This window comes from Oryzias latipes, chromosome 9, assembly GCF_002234675.1.
Source record: "Oryzias latipes chromosome 9, ASM223467v1".
NCBI classification, from domain to species: domain Eukaryota; kingdom Metazoa; phylum Chordata; class Actinopteri; order Beloniformes; family Adrianichthyidae; genus Oryzias; species Oryzias latipes.
In genome coordinates, this window is record NC_019867.2 from 11,939,366 (window position 1) to 11,956,054 (window position 16,689).

At 38.6% G+C, this 16,689-nt stretch overlaps 1 protein-coding gene across 2 annotated transcripts in view; it reads right to left on the reverse strand.

Annotated features, from left to right (window-relative positions):
* Nucleotides 1–16,689, reverse strand: part of pcsk5 (proprotein convertase subtilisin/kexin type 5) — a 75,936-nt gene that overhangs the window by 1,279 nt on the left and 57,968 nt on the right. For both annotated transcript variants that reach the window (XM_023958410.1, XM_011479095.3), the window contains 16 exons: nucleotides 14,897–14,999; nucleotides 13,913–14,049; nucleotides 12,663–12,863; nucleotides 11,118–11,186; nucleotides 8,484–8,544; nucleotides 8,162–8,307; nucleotides 7,817–8,023; nucleotides 7,627–7,710; nucleotides 7,356–7,542; nucleotides 7,054–7,268; nucleotides 6,095–6,331; nucleotides 5,774–6,007; nucleotides 5,511–5,691; nucleotides 5,224–5,438; nucleotides 4,679–4,779; nucleotides 3,704–3,908 (listed from right to left, as the gene is read on the reverse strand). In XM_023958410.1, the coding sequence (XP_023814178.1) occupies nucleotides 3,704–3,908; nucleotides 4,679–4,779; nucleotides 5,224–5,438; nucleotides 5,511–5,691; nucleotides 5,774–6,007; nucleotides 6,095–6,331; nucleotides 7,054–7,268; nucleotides 7,356–7,542; nucleotides 7,627–7,710; nucleotides 7,817–8,023; nucleotides 8,162–8,307; nucleotides 8,484–8,544; nucleotides 11,118–11,186; nucleotides 12,663–12,863; nucleotides 13,913–14,049; nucleotides 14,897–14,999 (2,583 nt within the window). The remainder of the gene's footprint in view (nucleotides 1–3,703; nucleotides 3,909–4,678; nucleotides 4,780–5,223; nucleotides 5,439–5,510; nucleotides 5,692–5,773; nucleotides 6,008–6,094; nucleotides 6,332–7,053; nucleotides 7,269–7,355; nucleotides 7,543–7,626; nucleotides 7,711–7,816; nucleotides 8,024–8,161; nucleotides 8,308–8,483; nucleotides 8,545–11,117; nucleotides 11,187–12,662; nucleotides 12,864–13,912; nucleotides 14,050–14,896; nucleotides 15,000–16,689) is intronic.

The following is a 16,689-nucleotide window of genomic DNA, read 5'->3' on the forward strand; positions in this document are numbered from 1 at the left end:
CTACCTGAATTTACCCTAAAAAAGCAAGGCTTTGTTTGTAATCTGGACTCTAATTTTATTTTTTTTAATGGTTTATTCTAAGATTATACTGAACTACTTCAAAGTCTGTGGTGTGACTTAAAGTTAGTTACTAAAAAAAAAAAAAAAAAGCAGAGGGCAAGAAGCTGATAAATGTGATTAAGCAATCTGCCATGTTGACTTAAAATAAGGAAATGCTGTCAGCAAAATCCTGAGATCAGGATCTCACTAAATGAATCAACCATAGATAAAGATGTTGGTCTGTAGATTTTCTGAAAAGTATCTCACAAAAAGGTCATGAAGTATTTAGATTAATGCAGTCTTGTGTTCTTAAATAAAGTTATGTGTTTTAAAACTAAAAAGGTGAAAAAGAAAACTATACACCTTTTATAAAAGAAAATTCTCTTGACTTCAAAGTGGATCCACTGACTCCCTAAAGTATCAATAAAAAATAATTAATATTCTGTTGAATGTTTGCTTCTGGTTTAATGTCAACTATTTCTGTTTTATAGGAGATGAAAGATGAGAAACTGACAGTTTTTTGTTAGCCCTTACATTGATTGACTTTACATAGAGCTAACTCCACTCTTTGTGATAAAATATTAACTTTACACCTACTTCCTGTTTCTTTGGCTGGGAGACCAACCTGTTTAACAGGTCAAACCTCCTGTAAAGAAATTGCAATTCAACTGAATCAGTTGTGACATTTCCTTTAGTGAAAATTTTTTATTTATTTGTTTTTTATTTTAGTCTCGCTTCAAAAGATTAGCTCCTATGTGGTTTACTCAAATTAACTTAAAAAATGTAAAAAAAAAATTGAAGTTAGCCTTCAAACAGAAAAAAACTTTCTTTGGAAACATGAACATGTTTCTTTTTTCAACAATAAGGGTTTTGCAATTACACTGCATATTAAAATGCAAAGGTTGATAATTTTTTAACCACATTGGATATTTTACAAGTAAACATTTGCTTTAAAGTACATAGATTAGTACTTTTTAGTTCCTAGGTTAAAAAGTAGCTTTTGGAGAGATAAATAAATCTCTTTTTTTAATGAATTTGGAAAAATATATTTTTAACAGTATCCACTATTTGGTCAGTCTGTGTCTTGAAATTGTTGGGCTTGAAACTTGAGAAGAGTTTTTGTCTGCTGAAGAGTAAACAAGACAGCCAGTTGTGTTGAGACATTTATAGTTGTTCAACGGAATAAAAAAAGAGTTGCAAAATTAGTATAGAATTTCACAACTTTCATTGTAAGGGGGGGAAGAGAGCAAGAGCGGTTGTTGCAACACGTCTTTAAGTTCAGAAGAAAACTTTCTGGAAAAATTAAACCAAATGATCTAAAAAGTCAAAATTACAGATAAAAATTGTGTGATACTTAAAACACACACACACTTTGACTCCATTTTAATCATTAACTGCACTCACTCCATCTGTGACTTTACGTAGAGCTTTGTTTGCATAGCTAGACACAGACAAGAACAACCTTTATACCTGGGAAATGAGTTTTTTTTTTTGGATAGATGTTCACGTATGAGTAAAAAGATAATGTTTATGTCCATGCAGGTCTAAAATGAAGGGCCAGTTTAACATGTTAGTGACTTGAACTTATGCACAGAATCTCTGACTGAAGGGTTCTACTTTACTTTACCGCTTTTAAAAGGAAGTGAGAGATTTGAAGAGACCTCAACACAAGACGTTTTCAGATAAATTGCAGATGGAAACAACATAATTTCCTCTCCTTTAAGTGTTTTACAAATAAGTTAGACACAAAGCTACTGACAGGAGTATTTTCTCTGCATGCTAACCCAAAAACCACAAGCTTTCTGGCTTTGTGATTTGGGTTATTGTCTAACTAAGGAATGAACAATGTTGGCTGTTTATACTTACAGTAAGTACATTAATGTAGTAATCGAGGAGGCAGAGTTAAAAAAATCAAAGGATTTATGCTGAAAGATTTCTATATTTCTATATATGCATACGTTTTTGTTTTTTTTTATTTTTTGTTTTTTTGTGAAGAGCTGTGCCTTGCATCATTGTGTGGTTGTGTCTGCGAGAGTTTTGTAATGATTAGATTTCAATAAAATAAAATAAATAAAAAATAAAAATCAAAGGGCAATGGCCCTGACTACTGCAAAAAGTAATTTAATGAAAAGTTTTTAGTTACTAAGTAACCTCACAAATCCTCCCCGCTGCTCTTAGTCTAGCTTCAACTACCCTTTTCCATAACTTCCATGTATGGTCCATCAGCTTTATTCCTCTGCAGTTGACACAACTCTGTACATCTCCCTTATTCTAAAAAAATGGGCACCATCACACTTCTGCTCCATTCCTTAGGCATCTTCTCACCACCTAGGGTCCCATTAAACAACCTAGCCAAATCCTCCACTGCCATCTTTTCTAGACACTTCCATACCTCCACAGGTGTTTCATCGGGACCAAGTGCCTTTCCACTCTTAATAATGTACTGGATTTATCTGCGCTTTTCCAGACGCTCAAAGCACTTACAATGTGTCCATTATTAATTCACTCCTTATTCACACTTGGTAAGTATTTCATTTTGATGGTATGCAACTGATGTAGCCACAGCTGCCCTGGGGCAGACTGACAGAGGCGTGGCTGCCAGTATGCGCCTACGGCCCCTCTAAACATCACCGGGACATTCATATGCATTCACACACCAGTGGAGCCACACTGGAGGCAGGGAGGGTGAAGTGTCTTGACCGAGGACACAGCCTTACTAATCTTTGCTACTTCCTGCTCCACAACAGTCCTCTAATTTTCTTCATTCATCAACCCTTCAAAGTATTCTTTCCATCTGTCCTTTACACTTTACAGACCTGTCATTACATCACCATTCCTATCCTTAACCACCCTAACCTGCAGCTCTTTACTACCCAACCTAGCATCCATTTCATCCTAAGCCCCTTGTTTAACCTTTGACACCTCTACTTTAACCTTACGCTGCATCTCCCTACCCCTCTCCTCAGTTTTCTGAGTGTCCCACCTCTTCTTAGCAAGCTTCTTACTCCTTATACACTCCTGCACCTCCTCATTCCACTGCCAAGCCTCCTCATCAACTTTCTTTCCTAAAGAGACACCAAGTACAGTCCTACCTGTCTGTCTGACCACATTAGCTGTAGTTATGCAGTCATCAGGGAGTACCCCCTCGTCATTTAAATACTGCAGATAACCTGACTTTAAATATGATCTGATCTAGCTTTTTTTTTACAACTTCACAAATACAATACAGGTTTAGTTTATAGAGGTTGTAAAATTAACCTCATAAACAAAGTGTGACGATCAAATTTACTTAGTTTAATATGTTACTTTAAAGCTACTGATTATAGTTTTATAGTATAAATTTCCTGTTCATCTCTCTTTTGATGTGGCTGTTTTTTAACCTTTGTGCTATCTTAGATGACCCCACCCTTACATTGACGTGTTCTCCCTACCATGACAATGGTGGATAAAGGTGGAAATGTTTCATGTAATCCATGGACACCAGTGAGGTTCACAAATAATTGAAGAAAAAAGGTTCAGCGCACTGTCTAGTGGGTCTACATGACCCAACTCCCAATGTTAAAGTGCCTAGGATAGTACAAGGGTTAAAAATACTAATTAATTTTTGACTTGTGGGTTAATAAATACAGTAATAAAACCAGCAAAACTTGGCCAGGATCTTTACTTTGAGAGGCTTTGCAGTCACAGCATTCTCTGGGTAAAGGTTCATCGTTGCGAAGGGTGTCGTGTCCACAGCATCTCAGGCATCGGCCATCTTCAGCCATCATGTGGGCTGCAGAACACACCGAGCAGTCCCACATGCTGGGCCCTCGACACGCCTCACAGGATGGGTCACAAGCTTTGCACTTAGTTTGATCACTTTTGGAATCCTGGAGCAACAACACCACCAAAAAAGAAAAGTGAGAGTTTATTAGTTTGCAATTTTTCATTTAAATCAGGGGTTTCCAGAGATGAAAATGTGTGAGGGCCAACCACTTGACCAGCATTTTTTTTAATTAAATGCTAATGAGCTACTTTATGACATTTTATTCAAATGGGATACTTTTTCATTTTTTCTCAAAAAATAGAAATACATCTAAATACATTTTTTACCAAAATTACTGCGAATTTCTAATTTGAAGACCAGAAATAAAATCAAGAAAAAATCCGTCTGAGTTCTTATATGTTATTATAATATTTACGATTAAATGCTCACTGTAAACTTATAACGTTATATCATGTGAACAAGAAAATAACACAAATAGTTATCTTATTCAGTAGTATAAACAACTGGGTTTTGATCACAGAAACAAACAAATCTGTTCTTTTCATTTGGCTCTGAAGGTCAAGTAGCCACAGGTTGTTGCCTCAGGCTTACAATGGCTATAAGCGTCATTTAGCCAATAACAATCAAGAAATTGTACACACAGTTTTAGAGAGTGCTGGGGGGCCGCACATTATTGATTTTATGACAGGAGTCTGTGGGCCGGGGGAAATTTAAACACAGGCTGCATTTGGCCCACGTGCCAGACTTTGGACATGCCTGATTTCGGTTTAAGAGCATAACTCAAAAAGTGCCTATATCTGTGGCAACAACTTTAGCATGTTTTATATCCATGATGCAATAGTGAAAGATTTAAAAAAAAGAAAAAAACATCACCTTTGGGTCAGGATAAAAGCCGAGGAAACATGGGTTTTCACAGATACCACTGAGAAATGTGAAGCCATCATAACAGGAGAGACATGCCACACCTCCTTCCCCTTGGATACAGAAAGTAGACTTCTTTTTAAATGACAAACGGAACAGTCATCATCCAGCATTACCCTTATGTCAGCTTGCCTTTTTAAAATCCTTTTAGAGTTTACATAAGACGAATAATAGTGACTGGTTTGCGTAAGATGCCAACTGTCTAAACCAGTTCAGGAGCTTTCACTACACACACAATTCTGAAAGGGATACAGCACCCTCTGCTGGCTAAATATTTAAAAGCATGGGAAAAGACTGAAATTGATTTTTTATCATTTAGAAGTCTTTTTTTAATTTCCTATGGATCTGGAATGAATGAGTTTCATCCATTTGGACTTTAAAGTGCAATTTTAAAAAGATGCAAGCACATTTCATTAATGTTACACACACTATTCTATCACGTCTGTAAACAGATTTCTCTCAGGACGCCCAAAAATGAAACAAAAAATTTAATTTACGGTTGCAGGTTTTGCAAGTCGGGTGACATTTATGGCAGACGGATTGTCTGTCAACAAAATAGCCTTCAGGGCAACTCTGAAGACATCGCCCCTCCTTTTTCAGGAAAACGAAGCCGTTTCTGCACTTCAGGCAGTTTTGGTTTCCGGGACCTGAACACTGCCTGCAGGAGGGATCACATTGCTGGCAAGCCATGGTGTTCATATTTTTAAAATGACTGAAGACAAGAAATAATGAAAGTTAGTTGACATAATATCTTTTGAAGGCCTTCTGATGTGTGCAGCATTACCTCTGAGGACAGGTTTCGACACAGCTTCCGCCATGCTTGAAAAACCCAGTTTTGCAGGTGACACACTGTTGACTGTGACGGCCAACACAGGACTCGCAGCCAAAGTGACAAAGCTCACAAGAAAGCTCAGTGTTTTTCTCAGCATAGTAACCCAGAGGACAAGATTTCACACAGGTGTTGTCTGGTAGACATGTCATAGAGCAAAGATGTAATTTAGCAGTCTTTGAATGTTTACAGTCAACACTGCTTTCACCTGGACTCACTCAGTAGGAGGCGTGGTGTCTTGCAGCTGAGACAGTGGCCTCTGTTGGGGCCAGAACAGTTTTGGCAGAGAGGGTGGCATTGTCGGCACTCTCCATTCTGGTCCAGGTATGAGCCGGGAGAACACTGACTGTCCCACACACAGTGTCCACTGGCATCTTTGTGTTTTTTGGCATCGCAGCTGAGGCAGTCAGATGGTTCGTGGCCTGAGCAGGTCAGACACGACTTGTCACAATCTGTAGAAAGTCAACAAACTGTTAGAAAATCTAAAGGAAGTCAAAGGAAGTCCTGTAAATGATCCAAATGAGAAAGGAAAGCAATACCTTTGCATTCTGTTGTCGTCTTCTCATAGTAAGAGCTGTCAGGACACTTAGGAAGACATTCCCCGTGGTAAAGGACAGCCTTCGGGTTCCGACACAGGCTACAGTCATCAAAGCCAGGTCCATCACAGGAAGCACAGTCCACATGGCAACCCACACACTCGTTCTCAGTGGAAAAATACCCTGCAGGACAATCGTCCACGCATTCTCCCTCATGGAGGAAAAAGTAATGTGCACAGTCTGGAAGAGACAAAAAAAACAAAATGCCAAAATACTAAATAATTACACATAGCAAGAAAATGATACATTTCTTGCTATCTCTTGCTAGATTACAAATTCATTGTTTAAGCCCCACGGCTCATTCTGATATTTAGTATAACAGGCTTTTATTTGTGTGTATCTTTAGTTCTTATTTTAGACTTTTTAATCACCCAGTCACATTGAAAAATACAGTAGTGACAATAGTTATGTTTTGATCTTTTAATGCTGTTTAGAAGATCCAGATTATGATGGTAAAGCAATTACTACCTATCCTGAGCTTACAAGAGCTTCAAGCCGTCAGGAAGATGAACACCTGGTTAACCCTTTGCATGACACATCCTGTCTGGCTGCAGGAGGAAAACATTGAGAAGACATTTCCAGCAGAGGGCTGAGAGCAAACAGTGTGACATTTCTTTGATTCATTTCTTTATTAAGAAAAAAGAGAGCTGTCCTTTATTAATGCTTATCAATGTAGTAACAGTTTGATTGATAGGTTTTTTTTATTAGACATTTTTAAGTTTCTTTATATCAATTCACAAACTTCTGAGAATGGAATTATTTTTACTTTTTTTCAGATTTTGTTCTAAATTAGTTCAAGTGTTTTCTCTGCATGTACTTTTACTTTCCTTCTCCTTTGTTTTTTAGCAATAAAATATGTTAGAAACTTGGAACCTATTCTTTTTTTTTTTAAGTGCACTTACTTTTACACAAACCATCCTGATTGCACTCGCTGCAGTGAGCTGGGCACGGGTGACATTCTGTGCTGTTGGCATAATATCCCTCTGGGCAGCGAGAAATGCAAGAGTGGTCCAGCAATAACAAGTCCTTCTCACAGCTCAAACAGTGGGTGGGACTCTTTATGCAGGAGCTGCACGCCGGGGCACACGGCTGACATCCATCACCCTCAGGAAACCCTCTTAAAAAGAGTCAGAACGAGGTTTAAGCGCCTTTGTTTGCTGTTTATGTGAGAATAAATCAAGTAATGAGCCAATAAGAGAAGCACCTCTGACACTCAACCACACATGCCCCATCTTGACGATAAAGTCCGCTGCGACACTGCTGGCATACTTGGCTGCTGTGACAAACCACACACCCCTCCAAACAGTCTTTACACTGGCCAGATGTCTTGTTGGCAAAAGTACCGCTTGGACACTGAGACAAACAAGTCTGTCGAGAAGTCATAAAATAGCCTACAGGAAACAGAGAAAAAAATAGGTTCTAACTGTGAAATATAAGGCTTTACATTTTCGGCTTTTACAGGCGGTGCAGTGTACCTGAGTGGCAGCTGCTGCAGTCCTCCATCCCTGCAGCAAAGCACGTCTTACAAGAAGAGTGACACTGTTCACATTGCCCCTGATCTGGAATAAAAGGACCCCAGTTTACAACTCGTGTATAAAAATAAAAAAAGTCCTGAAAACAGTTAATCAACAACATTAAAAGGCCTGATTGTGGGGGGGGTCATACCGTTTTTGAAGTGATTTTCTGGACAGGCAGCAAAGCGTTTGTCCTCTTGACATTCCCCGTTTTGCAGCACAAACCCGTCTTTGCACGAGTCGCAGTCATCATATTGTGGCCCTCCGCAGGTATGACAGCTGCGGTGGCAGGGCTCGCACTCCCGACCCTCCTCATCCACAAAGTAACCTTCCTCACAGTGTTTTACACACTCCCCATCTAAACCCAGAGAAAATGATATTTTATCATTTCTGATATTACAAAGTCATTTTTTTGTCATATAATATGACAACAACAACCACTTTATTCCCCCAGTTTTTATTACTTGTGTAAAGGTTTAAATGGTTCAGCAATTACCAAAGACAAAGAACGCCTCATCACACCAGTAGCACTGGGACTGGTCGCAGACTGCACAGTGTTCATCTGGACATGGAGCACACACCATGTTGTTATGGTCACTGTAGGTCCTATCTGGACAGGACTGATGACAATCAGGGCCTAACCTGACAGAAAAAGTCAAAATGAGTACTTTTAGCTGGGTTAGGAGGCAAATGTGTAAAGAGTAAATAAAATGTGAGAAAAATCCATGCAAACTAGAAACACAGCCAAGAAAATAATTGATCATACTATTTAATAATATTACATTTTCTGCTTTATTTTAACATAATGTGAGACTTACTGATAGTAGCCTTCTTCACATTGGAGACAAACTGTTTTCTGTTCCTGATTTCCTGAATCATCTGTGGTGACCAAAAGAAAGACAGTTGAAATTAAAAAAAAGCCTCCTAAACTTCAGATTTAAGTTTTCACCAGCAGGGGGCACTCCATTCATACACACTTTTGCTCAGTTCAGTGTCACCCTGATTTAACTCCTCAACTGAGTGTAATCATTACAGAGGAAAAGACATATTTAACTTGGAAACCATCCATCTATTAAAAATGTCTGTATCTGTAAACAGCTTTAGGTTCAAATCTAGATGTGCACTGCAAGTGGGTTTCTTATCAAATGAATAGGTTTAAAGTGTTTGTTAAAAAAGACCCCCAAAAATAGCACCAGAGTGAATGCTAACAAGATATTTATTGAGAGTTTCTTTTGGAGACGCACCAAAGGGAGAAGCTCATTTTCCTTCAGCCTAATTAATTCCTGCTGTCAACCCTAACCATAGAGCTGGAAAGTGAGGAAGAGCCACGCTGTCATGCCACTGCCCAAAGATGTCAAAACATCCCCAAGGACAGAGCGCACAAGTAAGTGGAAAAGAAACCGGGAAGGGGGCAGACGGGAGGGAGAGAAGGTAAACGGTGGCTTTAGAAGACACTTGTGTAGACTTTCCCTTGGGACATTTGTCCCCCTCCAGCTCTCCACCCACCCCAAACATCAACCTCTCATTCCTCTTGCTGTCTTTTTGGAGTATCCACAACTTAACACTGCACTGCTTTGCACTTAAGCACAGTCGACAAGCCACTACCTGTGAAAGCAATTACTCCCACAGAGAAAAGGGTGGGAGAAAGGAAGGGTGGGTTGGGACAAAGGTATAAAAGAAGAGAGCCAGGCGCTGGAAATCATGCCTGCAGGCTGTGTCTGTGTGAGAGACAGAATAGCGCCCGCATAAATATTAACCGTGCAGTCTGGAGCAGAGGGGGGTTTCAGCTGGCGTACACATCCTGAAATGTTCACTTGTGGAATGTGCAGATACTTATGCACTTATGGTGAACATGTGACCACAAGTTAGACACCATTCCAGCACTCACTGGACACAGGATCGCTCCTTAAGGTGATTCAGTCTCATTCAAAGTAAATCTGACCTGTTTTAAAAATGTGCTCCCCAACCCAAAAAACCTTTAAGACCCACTCCAATGAAAATAGCAGTTTTGGTGTTTTTAACATGTCCTCGTAACATTTTTTTCATAATGGAGGACACATAGCTCAAAATTGCATTTCTGAGTATATCTTTACTAAAAAAATGCAGTTTAAAAAAAGCTTGTAACTGTGATTAGGTGCAACAGTCGGCGTGCCACAGGTTCTCTGCTCAGCTTCATTCTGATGCATCCACTTGAAGAAAAACAGATCCCTGTTTGTCTTTGTTTTCCTAGTCTGAGCTGGCATCTCGCTCAAATTCATACGGCTGGATAGCTCCAAAATTGCTTGCCACTTTTTCAGGTAAGGCTAAGCTGGGGTTGTTAAGGTCTGTAAATTTGTAGGAGAGAGTTGAAACAAAGGGATGATGGGAAATCAAGGCAGGCATACTTCACGTCCCGCCCACAAATTTCTTATGAACCACTGCCACTCCGCAGAAACTACTGAAAATGAAACAAAAACGGCATGATCATAATGCATAGTCTCCTGCAGACGATCAGCCAGGTGGAAACCTGAAAGACCCAAAGACTGCTGGTGCCTAACAGACAAGGGTTTCGTCATCCCGGGATCGAGCCCTCTAATCAGGATGCAGATGATTCCTCACTGAACATAGAGGATCACTTTGATCAGCTTTGGAGATTCTGACATGTGACCTTCAAAGAGCAGCTGGATTATCTCCCTTTAGGGGTCAAAAACACACATCTGTCTCTGTTCCACAGTTCCACAACAGCAACCTCCACAAAAACACAAAACTACATCCCTAAAAGTGTATACCGTAAGTTGGAAACAAGCAGTTTTCTTTCATCAAGCAAATTTACCAGCAGTGAAGATTTAACCTGAAACCATATTTCAAGGCCACATTAAACATGAACTAATCCAGCCATTTCACTGCTTGGAGGATTAAGAGGCCTAAAAATTATGCTCAGTTAAAAGATGGGCTGAATTAATTTTGAAAGAGACAAAAGTACCCAGAAGAGGCTGCAGCATTTTTATCACTAGCTGTCAGGCCGGGGGATAAGATCTCATTCAATTCCACTTCAACACAAAGAGCACATTTGATACTCTGTGGGCTAAAATCAATCGAACTGGGAGCAAATGCAAAGATTTTAAAATTTGGTGACGTTGCACTTCTACCCAGATGTGTGGTCGTAAACCTCCAAGTCCAAATGCAAGTCTGTTTACACAATCTGTGTGAAGTCAGTATGTTATAACATGTCATTCTTCTCCAGCTCATACCTGGAATCACATCACCTTTTGTGATGTCACAAATTCCACTCAGAAAGAAAATGTTCATTTAAATTTTAGAGAAAATATCAGCTTTTTCTTTTTTTGCTAATTTGTGGCGAAAAAATAAAAAAACAAAAATAAAAAAATTGAGATACAGTGAAGGATATGCAGCTGTCCCTGTCTTCAAGGTTTGTTTATGAGAGATTGGCACAAAAAATGGATTCCACTTACTGAGTTTACATTTCTCACAGCCGTCATCGCAGGGAAAACACGCCTCACTCTCCACATGTGAAGCTTCTCCTGATGAACGACAATATTTTGGTAAGTGAAATAAAATTTAGAAGTTAAAAAGTAAAAAAAAAAATCTGCATCATTACATTTAAACATAGTAAATCCTATTTAAACATCTAAAGGTGATGGCCGATGTCCATAACTCCATCCTACCGTTATAATTAGGCACAGTGTGATTAATTATAACTTAGATAGTTGTGAGGAGAAGAGAGAAGCACAAGTGAATAACAAATATCTGCATCGCAGGTTTCCAGCTGTCTGCAGGGCATGTTAACACACGCCTGCCTGACACTATAAAAATTTTTTAGGTTTCACTCATCATTCTCAACATTTTCAATCCAAACATGCTCTCTGCAGATCCTCATTCTATTTATATCTTTACAACTGGATGTATATTAAATTATCCTGTACAACACAACTGTTAAAACATTCCGTTCTACTAAAAGAAAAGAAAAATCTGATGCTTCATGCATTATAAGTAACTTTTTAAGTTTAAAAAAATGGCTCATTGGTTAAATAAATGAATAAAAAGCTTCACAAATGTGAAACTGTGCACACAATTATGAAACATACTAGTCAACATGTGTTTTATCAAGACATAGGATAGAAAAAAAAAACATTTTTAAACGTTTTTCTTTTTTTGCCTGAAGGTTTTTTTTTTATCTCGTCCAGATTTTAAAGTTCTGCTTAGTCCAAACAAGTTTTGTCTTTAAGTAAAAGGTTATTTTAAGTCCCTGTTTTTTGTATTCTTTGACCCACATTGATATGTGACTGTCACAATAAGACCCAGAAAAGGCCATTCAGGGCTGCTTATTATTTTAAAAGCATTAAAGAAAATTGAGTGTGTTGTCATGCGCCAAAAGTTTGGCACGGTAATCCTGTAAGTTGAGAAAATACGAACAGGGGAAAAATATTTATTTTATTTTTTAAACAAAAATCAAAAATTATATTGTAATTTATGTGGAAGGCAGAGAGTAGTGCTGAGCAGAAAGGGTCGGTAGCTTTGGTTCATTTTTTGGTAATATTCAATTTATCTTGGCATAGGCAGAAAATGAGTTATACATGAATAATATAAGCAGGATTTACCTAACCAGTGTGTTTACTTATTCAACAGTTGAGACATTTTTTTAAATTAATATTCACTTTTAGTGTTTTTTTTTTGCCAGTTTCTTTGTAAAACCTATTCTAAGGAAAAAAAACACATTTGGAGTTCCATAGAATTTTTTAATTCCTTTTAATCATTTTTTTAAAGATGTTTTTTTAAGCTACAGTTAGCCTTCAGAGACCTAATGTGCCTGACATGTTTTTCCGTATTGAGCATTTCCACAGCATTTGTCAGATAAACAAAATCTTACAATTGTTTACACGTTTTATGTTGAAATCATATTGTTTCTGTGGAATCAACAAAAGCAATATTTTTTTCACAACTGTCTGTAAATGTTTGTGTAGTGAATGATACGGTAGTTGTCAAGCATCATCTCTCACCTGTGCTGCACTCCAGTGGGACACAGTGGTCATGTCTGAGCATGTGTCCTGGACTGCACTGTAAGCAGTGATCTGCTGCGGCGCAGACGGTGCAGTCTGCAGGACAGGGGTCACAGCGCATCCTTGCAGACTGATAGAAGCCTTCGGGACACACTTCCCGACACTGATTCTGAAATAGGTACCTGGTAACACCAAACCTGTCTAGGTGGAGCCAGGAAAAGACACATGAGGGCTTTCAAATAAACTAAAGGGTGTTTTGATACACAGCACAGGTATGTAGACAGGGAGGGACACGACAAGTTGATGTGTCAGGTTTTGGAGCGGCTCTGTCTGGATGATGTACTGCAGGACCATCTGATGCAGTCACTTAGCAAGGTGCTTATATAGATAGAACAGTCACCTATGAGATAGACACCTAAACATGTCTGTGTGACTCAATATGTATTTTCTGCTGATTGTGTATAGTGTGTGCATGCACATTCATGGGTGTGTGAGAGTCTGGCTTGTTATGAGAAAGTAACAGCTCAATAGGAGACAGATAGAAAGTTGTTAAGTCTCATTATGTCTCAGACAAACCCGCAATTAAATTCCACCACATTTGGAATTACGGTACAATAAGCGTTCCAAGTAATTTTGAAAGTGTGTGTGAATGCAAAGGTGCCTGAGAAAGAAAAATCTGGTGTTAATTTTCTCTCGACTGTCTGGGACCTCCATGCATGTGTGCAGATAGGTGTGTAACAGTATCTCCCTTGTGTAAATAAACTCGTCCTGAGAGCCACAATACTGTCTGCAAAAGTTTGATAAATGTAGTTTTTCCTAACACTATCAGATGTTTCTTCAGCTGTGATCCCTTAATGATGTCAGAGTTTTTATTAATAATTGAAAAATGACTCTTATTAACTTTAGATGACCTTTATATAGTCTTATAACCCTACAAAATGAGGTTTTTCTTTTTTTCTTTTAAATAAAACACTTAAACAGGCACAAATATAAGGAATTTAAAAGAAATAAAAAACATCAAGGAGAAAATATTTCTAATCTAAGGACAAAACAAAAAAATATATATCTATATTTTTTTAAAACCTCAAAAGCAAGATTTGAAAAGTCTAGTCTCATCGAGTCAATACATTTTTAAATGAAAACATGTAAATCTTTGTGTCACCCTCTGCAATCTTCCTTTTGTTTAATTTTACTCAAATAGAAACACAATACGTTTCATTAAAGGATGAATCCAAAGAGGAGTGGTATACCTGTGTCACAGCTGGTGCACGTGTCTGGTCCGTCATCAGTGCACGCCTGGCAGGTGTGATGGCAGAGGCTGCATAAGCCCTCTTTGGGGTAACGGCCCAACTGGCAGCGGATAACACATTTTCCCTCCTCATATAACCTACATGTGGTGTGATTCACAATTAGACTAAATCCGCTTTATCTTAGTACATTTACATGTTTCGAATAACTGATTGCTCAACCTTAAATCACAAGTTTCAAAACCGTCTCTAATGTCTTAATACACTTTTAATTTCACATTTAAAACCAATAAAATGTAACAATCACACAAAAATGTATTTCAGATCAGTGCTAAACTTATCTTTTAAATTTTGCACAAATTTGGTTGACTGTATTGCAAAAATCTTTACAAAGTTTTCTTAAAGTCGTCCCAAAGTGTCCTGTGCTTTCCTGGCTGCATGGTTCACATCTCGGAGAGAAGCAGAGCAGTGCAGACGAAATGTAAGCTGTCATCAAAACCTATAGTTCTGAGCAAACAAGTTTTTTTTTCTCTTTTTTTCTCACTGCTTTTCTTGTTGTATTGATTCATCTCCCCAATTTAGTGTTATTTACTCTCATTGTTTTGACTTGACCTTTATTCAGCAGGATGTTGCAGTCTGCACCTCCTGCTCTGATGCTCAGTGACCTGTCATTAGCATGCATTAACAAAAGATTTTCAGGCCCCTCCTGTAAAGGAGCCCATATAAGTACTACAACAACGGTAGATTATTTTTTAAGGTTTCTTCAATTTAAAAAATGGTATTCCAAGCACCATTTAGAGAAGGAAGAAGTGTAGTATCTTTAACCCTTTAACTACCTGCTTAACCAAATGTTTGAGCAGATTTTGAAAAAAAAAATAAAAACACTGATTACAATTAAAAAGTTTTTTTTTTTTTTTTTGTATTGGCTGATTTGATAAAGGGTTAAAAAAGTTGTAAAGTTTGAGTTTTCATGTGAAGAGTGGTCACCTTGTTGGGGGGCAGCTGGTGCAGTCCTCCCTCTCTGGACCCGTGCACCGCTCACAGGTAATGTCACACAAATGGCATTCCCCATGCTTACTTAAATACTCCCCTGCACAGAAACCACAGCATTACGTCACACATGCAGTATCTACCATTCACCATTCTGCATGGTGTTTCAGTCTGCCATTTTTTCATCTTTAGTCCTACTTTATGCATGCTTTTTGAACTTTTTGAAAGACTGTTAGTTATCCTTTTAGCTAGTAGTAGACTGAGTTCGCTGTTTTTTCTTTTGTTTTTCTTGGCCATTGAGAAACAGCAAAAGCAGAGGAAGACAGAAAAGCAACCCCCCACCCGTACAGATTGGGAATGGAGACCCACATGTCAAATCTGAATGTTTTCATCTTGAAAGGTTTAACCACAAAAATGTAAAAACATCCAAGAACATGTGGTCATGTGACAGGACAGAAGGTTCCTGTAGTCTAAATTCTTTTGGTGCATTTCTGGCTTCCTCCCACAAAACACACTCAAAAATGATAGACTGCAAATTCATTTTTGAGTGTTGATCTTTGTTGTAAATAAAGACTGTATCTTGGGAGTGTGCTGCCTATTGCTCATAGGAAGTAGGACTAGGTTCATATTTCTGCAAGAATAACATTTTTATTTAAAAAGTAAAATGACAAAGGATGGATGAAAATCAGAAACACCAAAAAAAATCCTAATATTTAGTAGTTCAAACTTTACGGCTACAATAATTCTCTAAATAATCATTTTCTGCTTGTTTCACATTTTTTTAGAATACTTCCACAGAAAAGCAGTTAGGCCAAACTTTACCTGGTTCCCCCTAATGCATTGCAATTGGTTTATAGAATTTAAAAAAAAGAGAGGATATTCTAATCCTCCAGATTAAAACCTTTAGAGGCGCCCCTGGGATCCAAATCCCTCTAATGGCCAGTATGTGTGGCTGTGATTGCTGCAACAGCTGGTCTCTGGAGGAGAAACTAATTAGAGCAGAAATGCATCAGGTTCATCTTCCATCCTTCCTCTAGCGCGCCGCCACATCATCCACTGCGAGAATGTGCGTAGGCTTCAGAAATGCAGACTGGAAACTCAGTTCTGGTTGCCAGTAACCACAACACCTGGCAGAATCATTGTTAGGTCACTATGATCAAAAACATCAAAACCAGGTAGATACGGTATAAAGATTCATTCCACACGATGGAGCAGTTAAAAAACACTTAACGCACTGCATATATTCAAATTGAAATGGTTGTTTCTGCCTGAGCGATTCTCTCCAATCTTGTTAGAAAATCATTAGAAAAGCTTCTAAAATCTGCATCCTCACACCTGATGGCCTGTGACGTGTAATAATGACTATGCTGTTGGAAACAATGACAAGCTCCTGCTTGTAGAAGGATGGAGCTAAGTGTTTGTGTGCATCCTATAGGCAGCATTGAGGTTGTCGGTGCAATCAGGCTTTCAATGAAAAGCTCAGTTGTTCTTTTGAAGCAACTAAAGAGCGCCTTTGTGTGCAAACACAACAGGCTGGTGATTCCCATTCAGCAGAGCTCTGCTGAAACCATTCAAACAGCCCCCAAATAAACACCGTCGCTCCTCCTCACACACACACGCACACACACACACACCCACTCTGTCTTTTTCTACTCCTTTCCCCTTCACTTATTTTAACAAACAAATGTAGGGATAAATACTCAGGGGAGGCAGCATCACATAACTCCGCTCGGCAGAAACAGACACTGTGGACTCCTGAATGCCAGATGTGAAGGGAGCAGAGAGGAGTC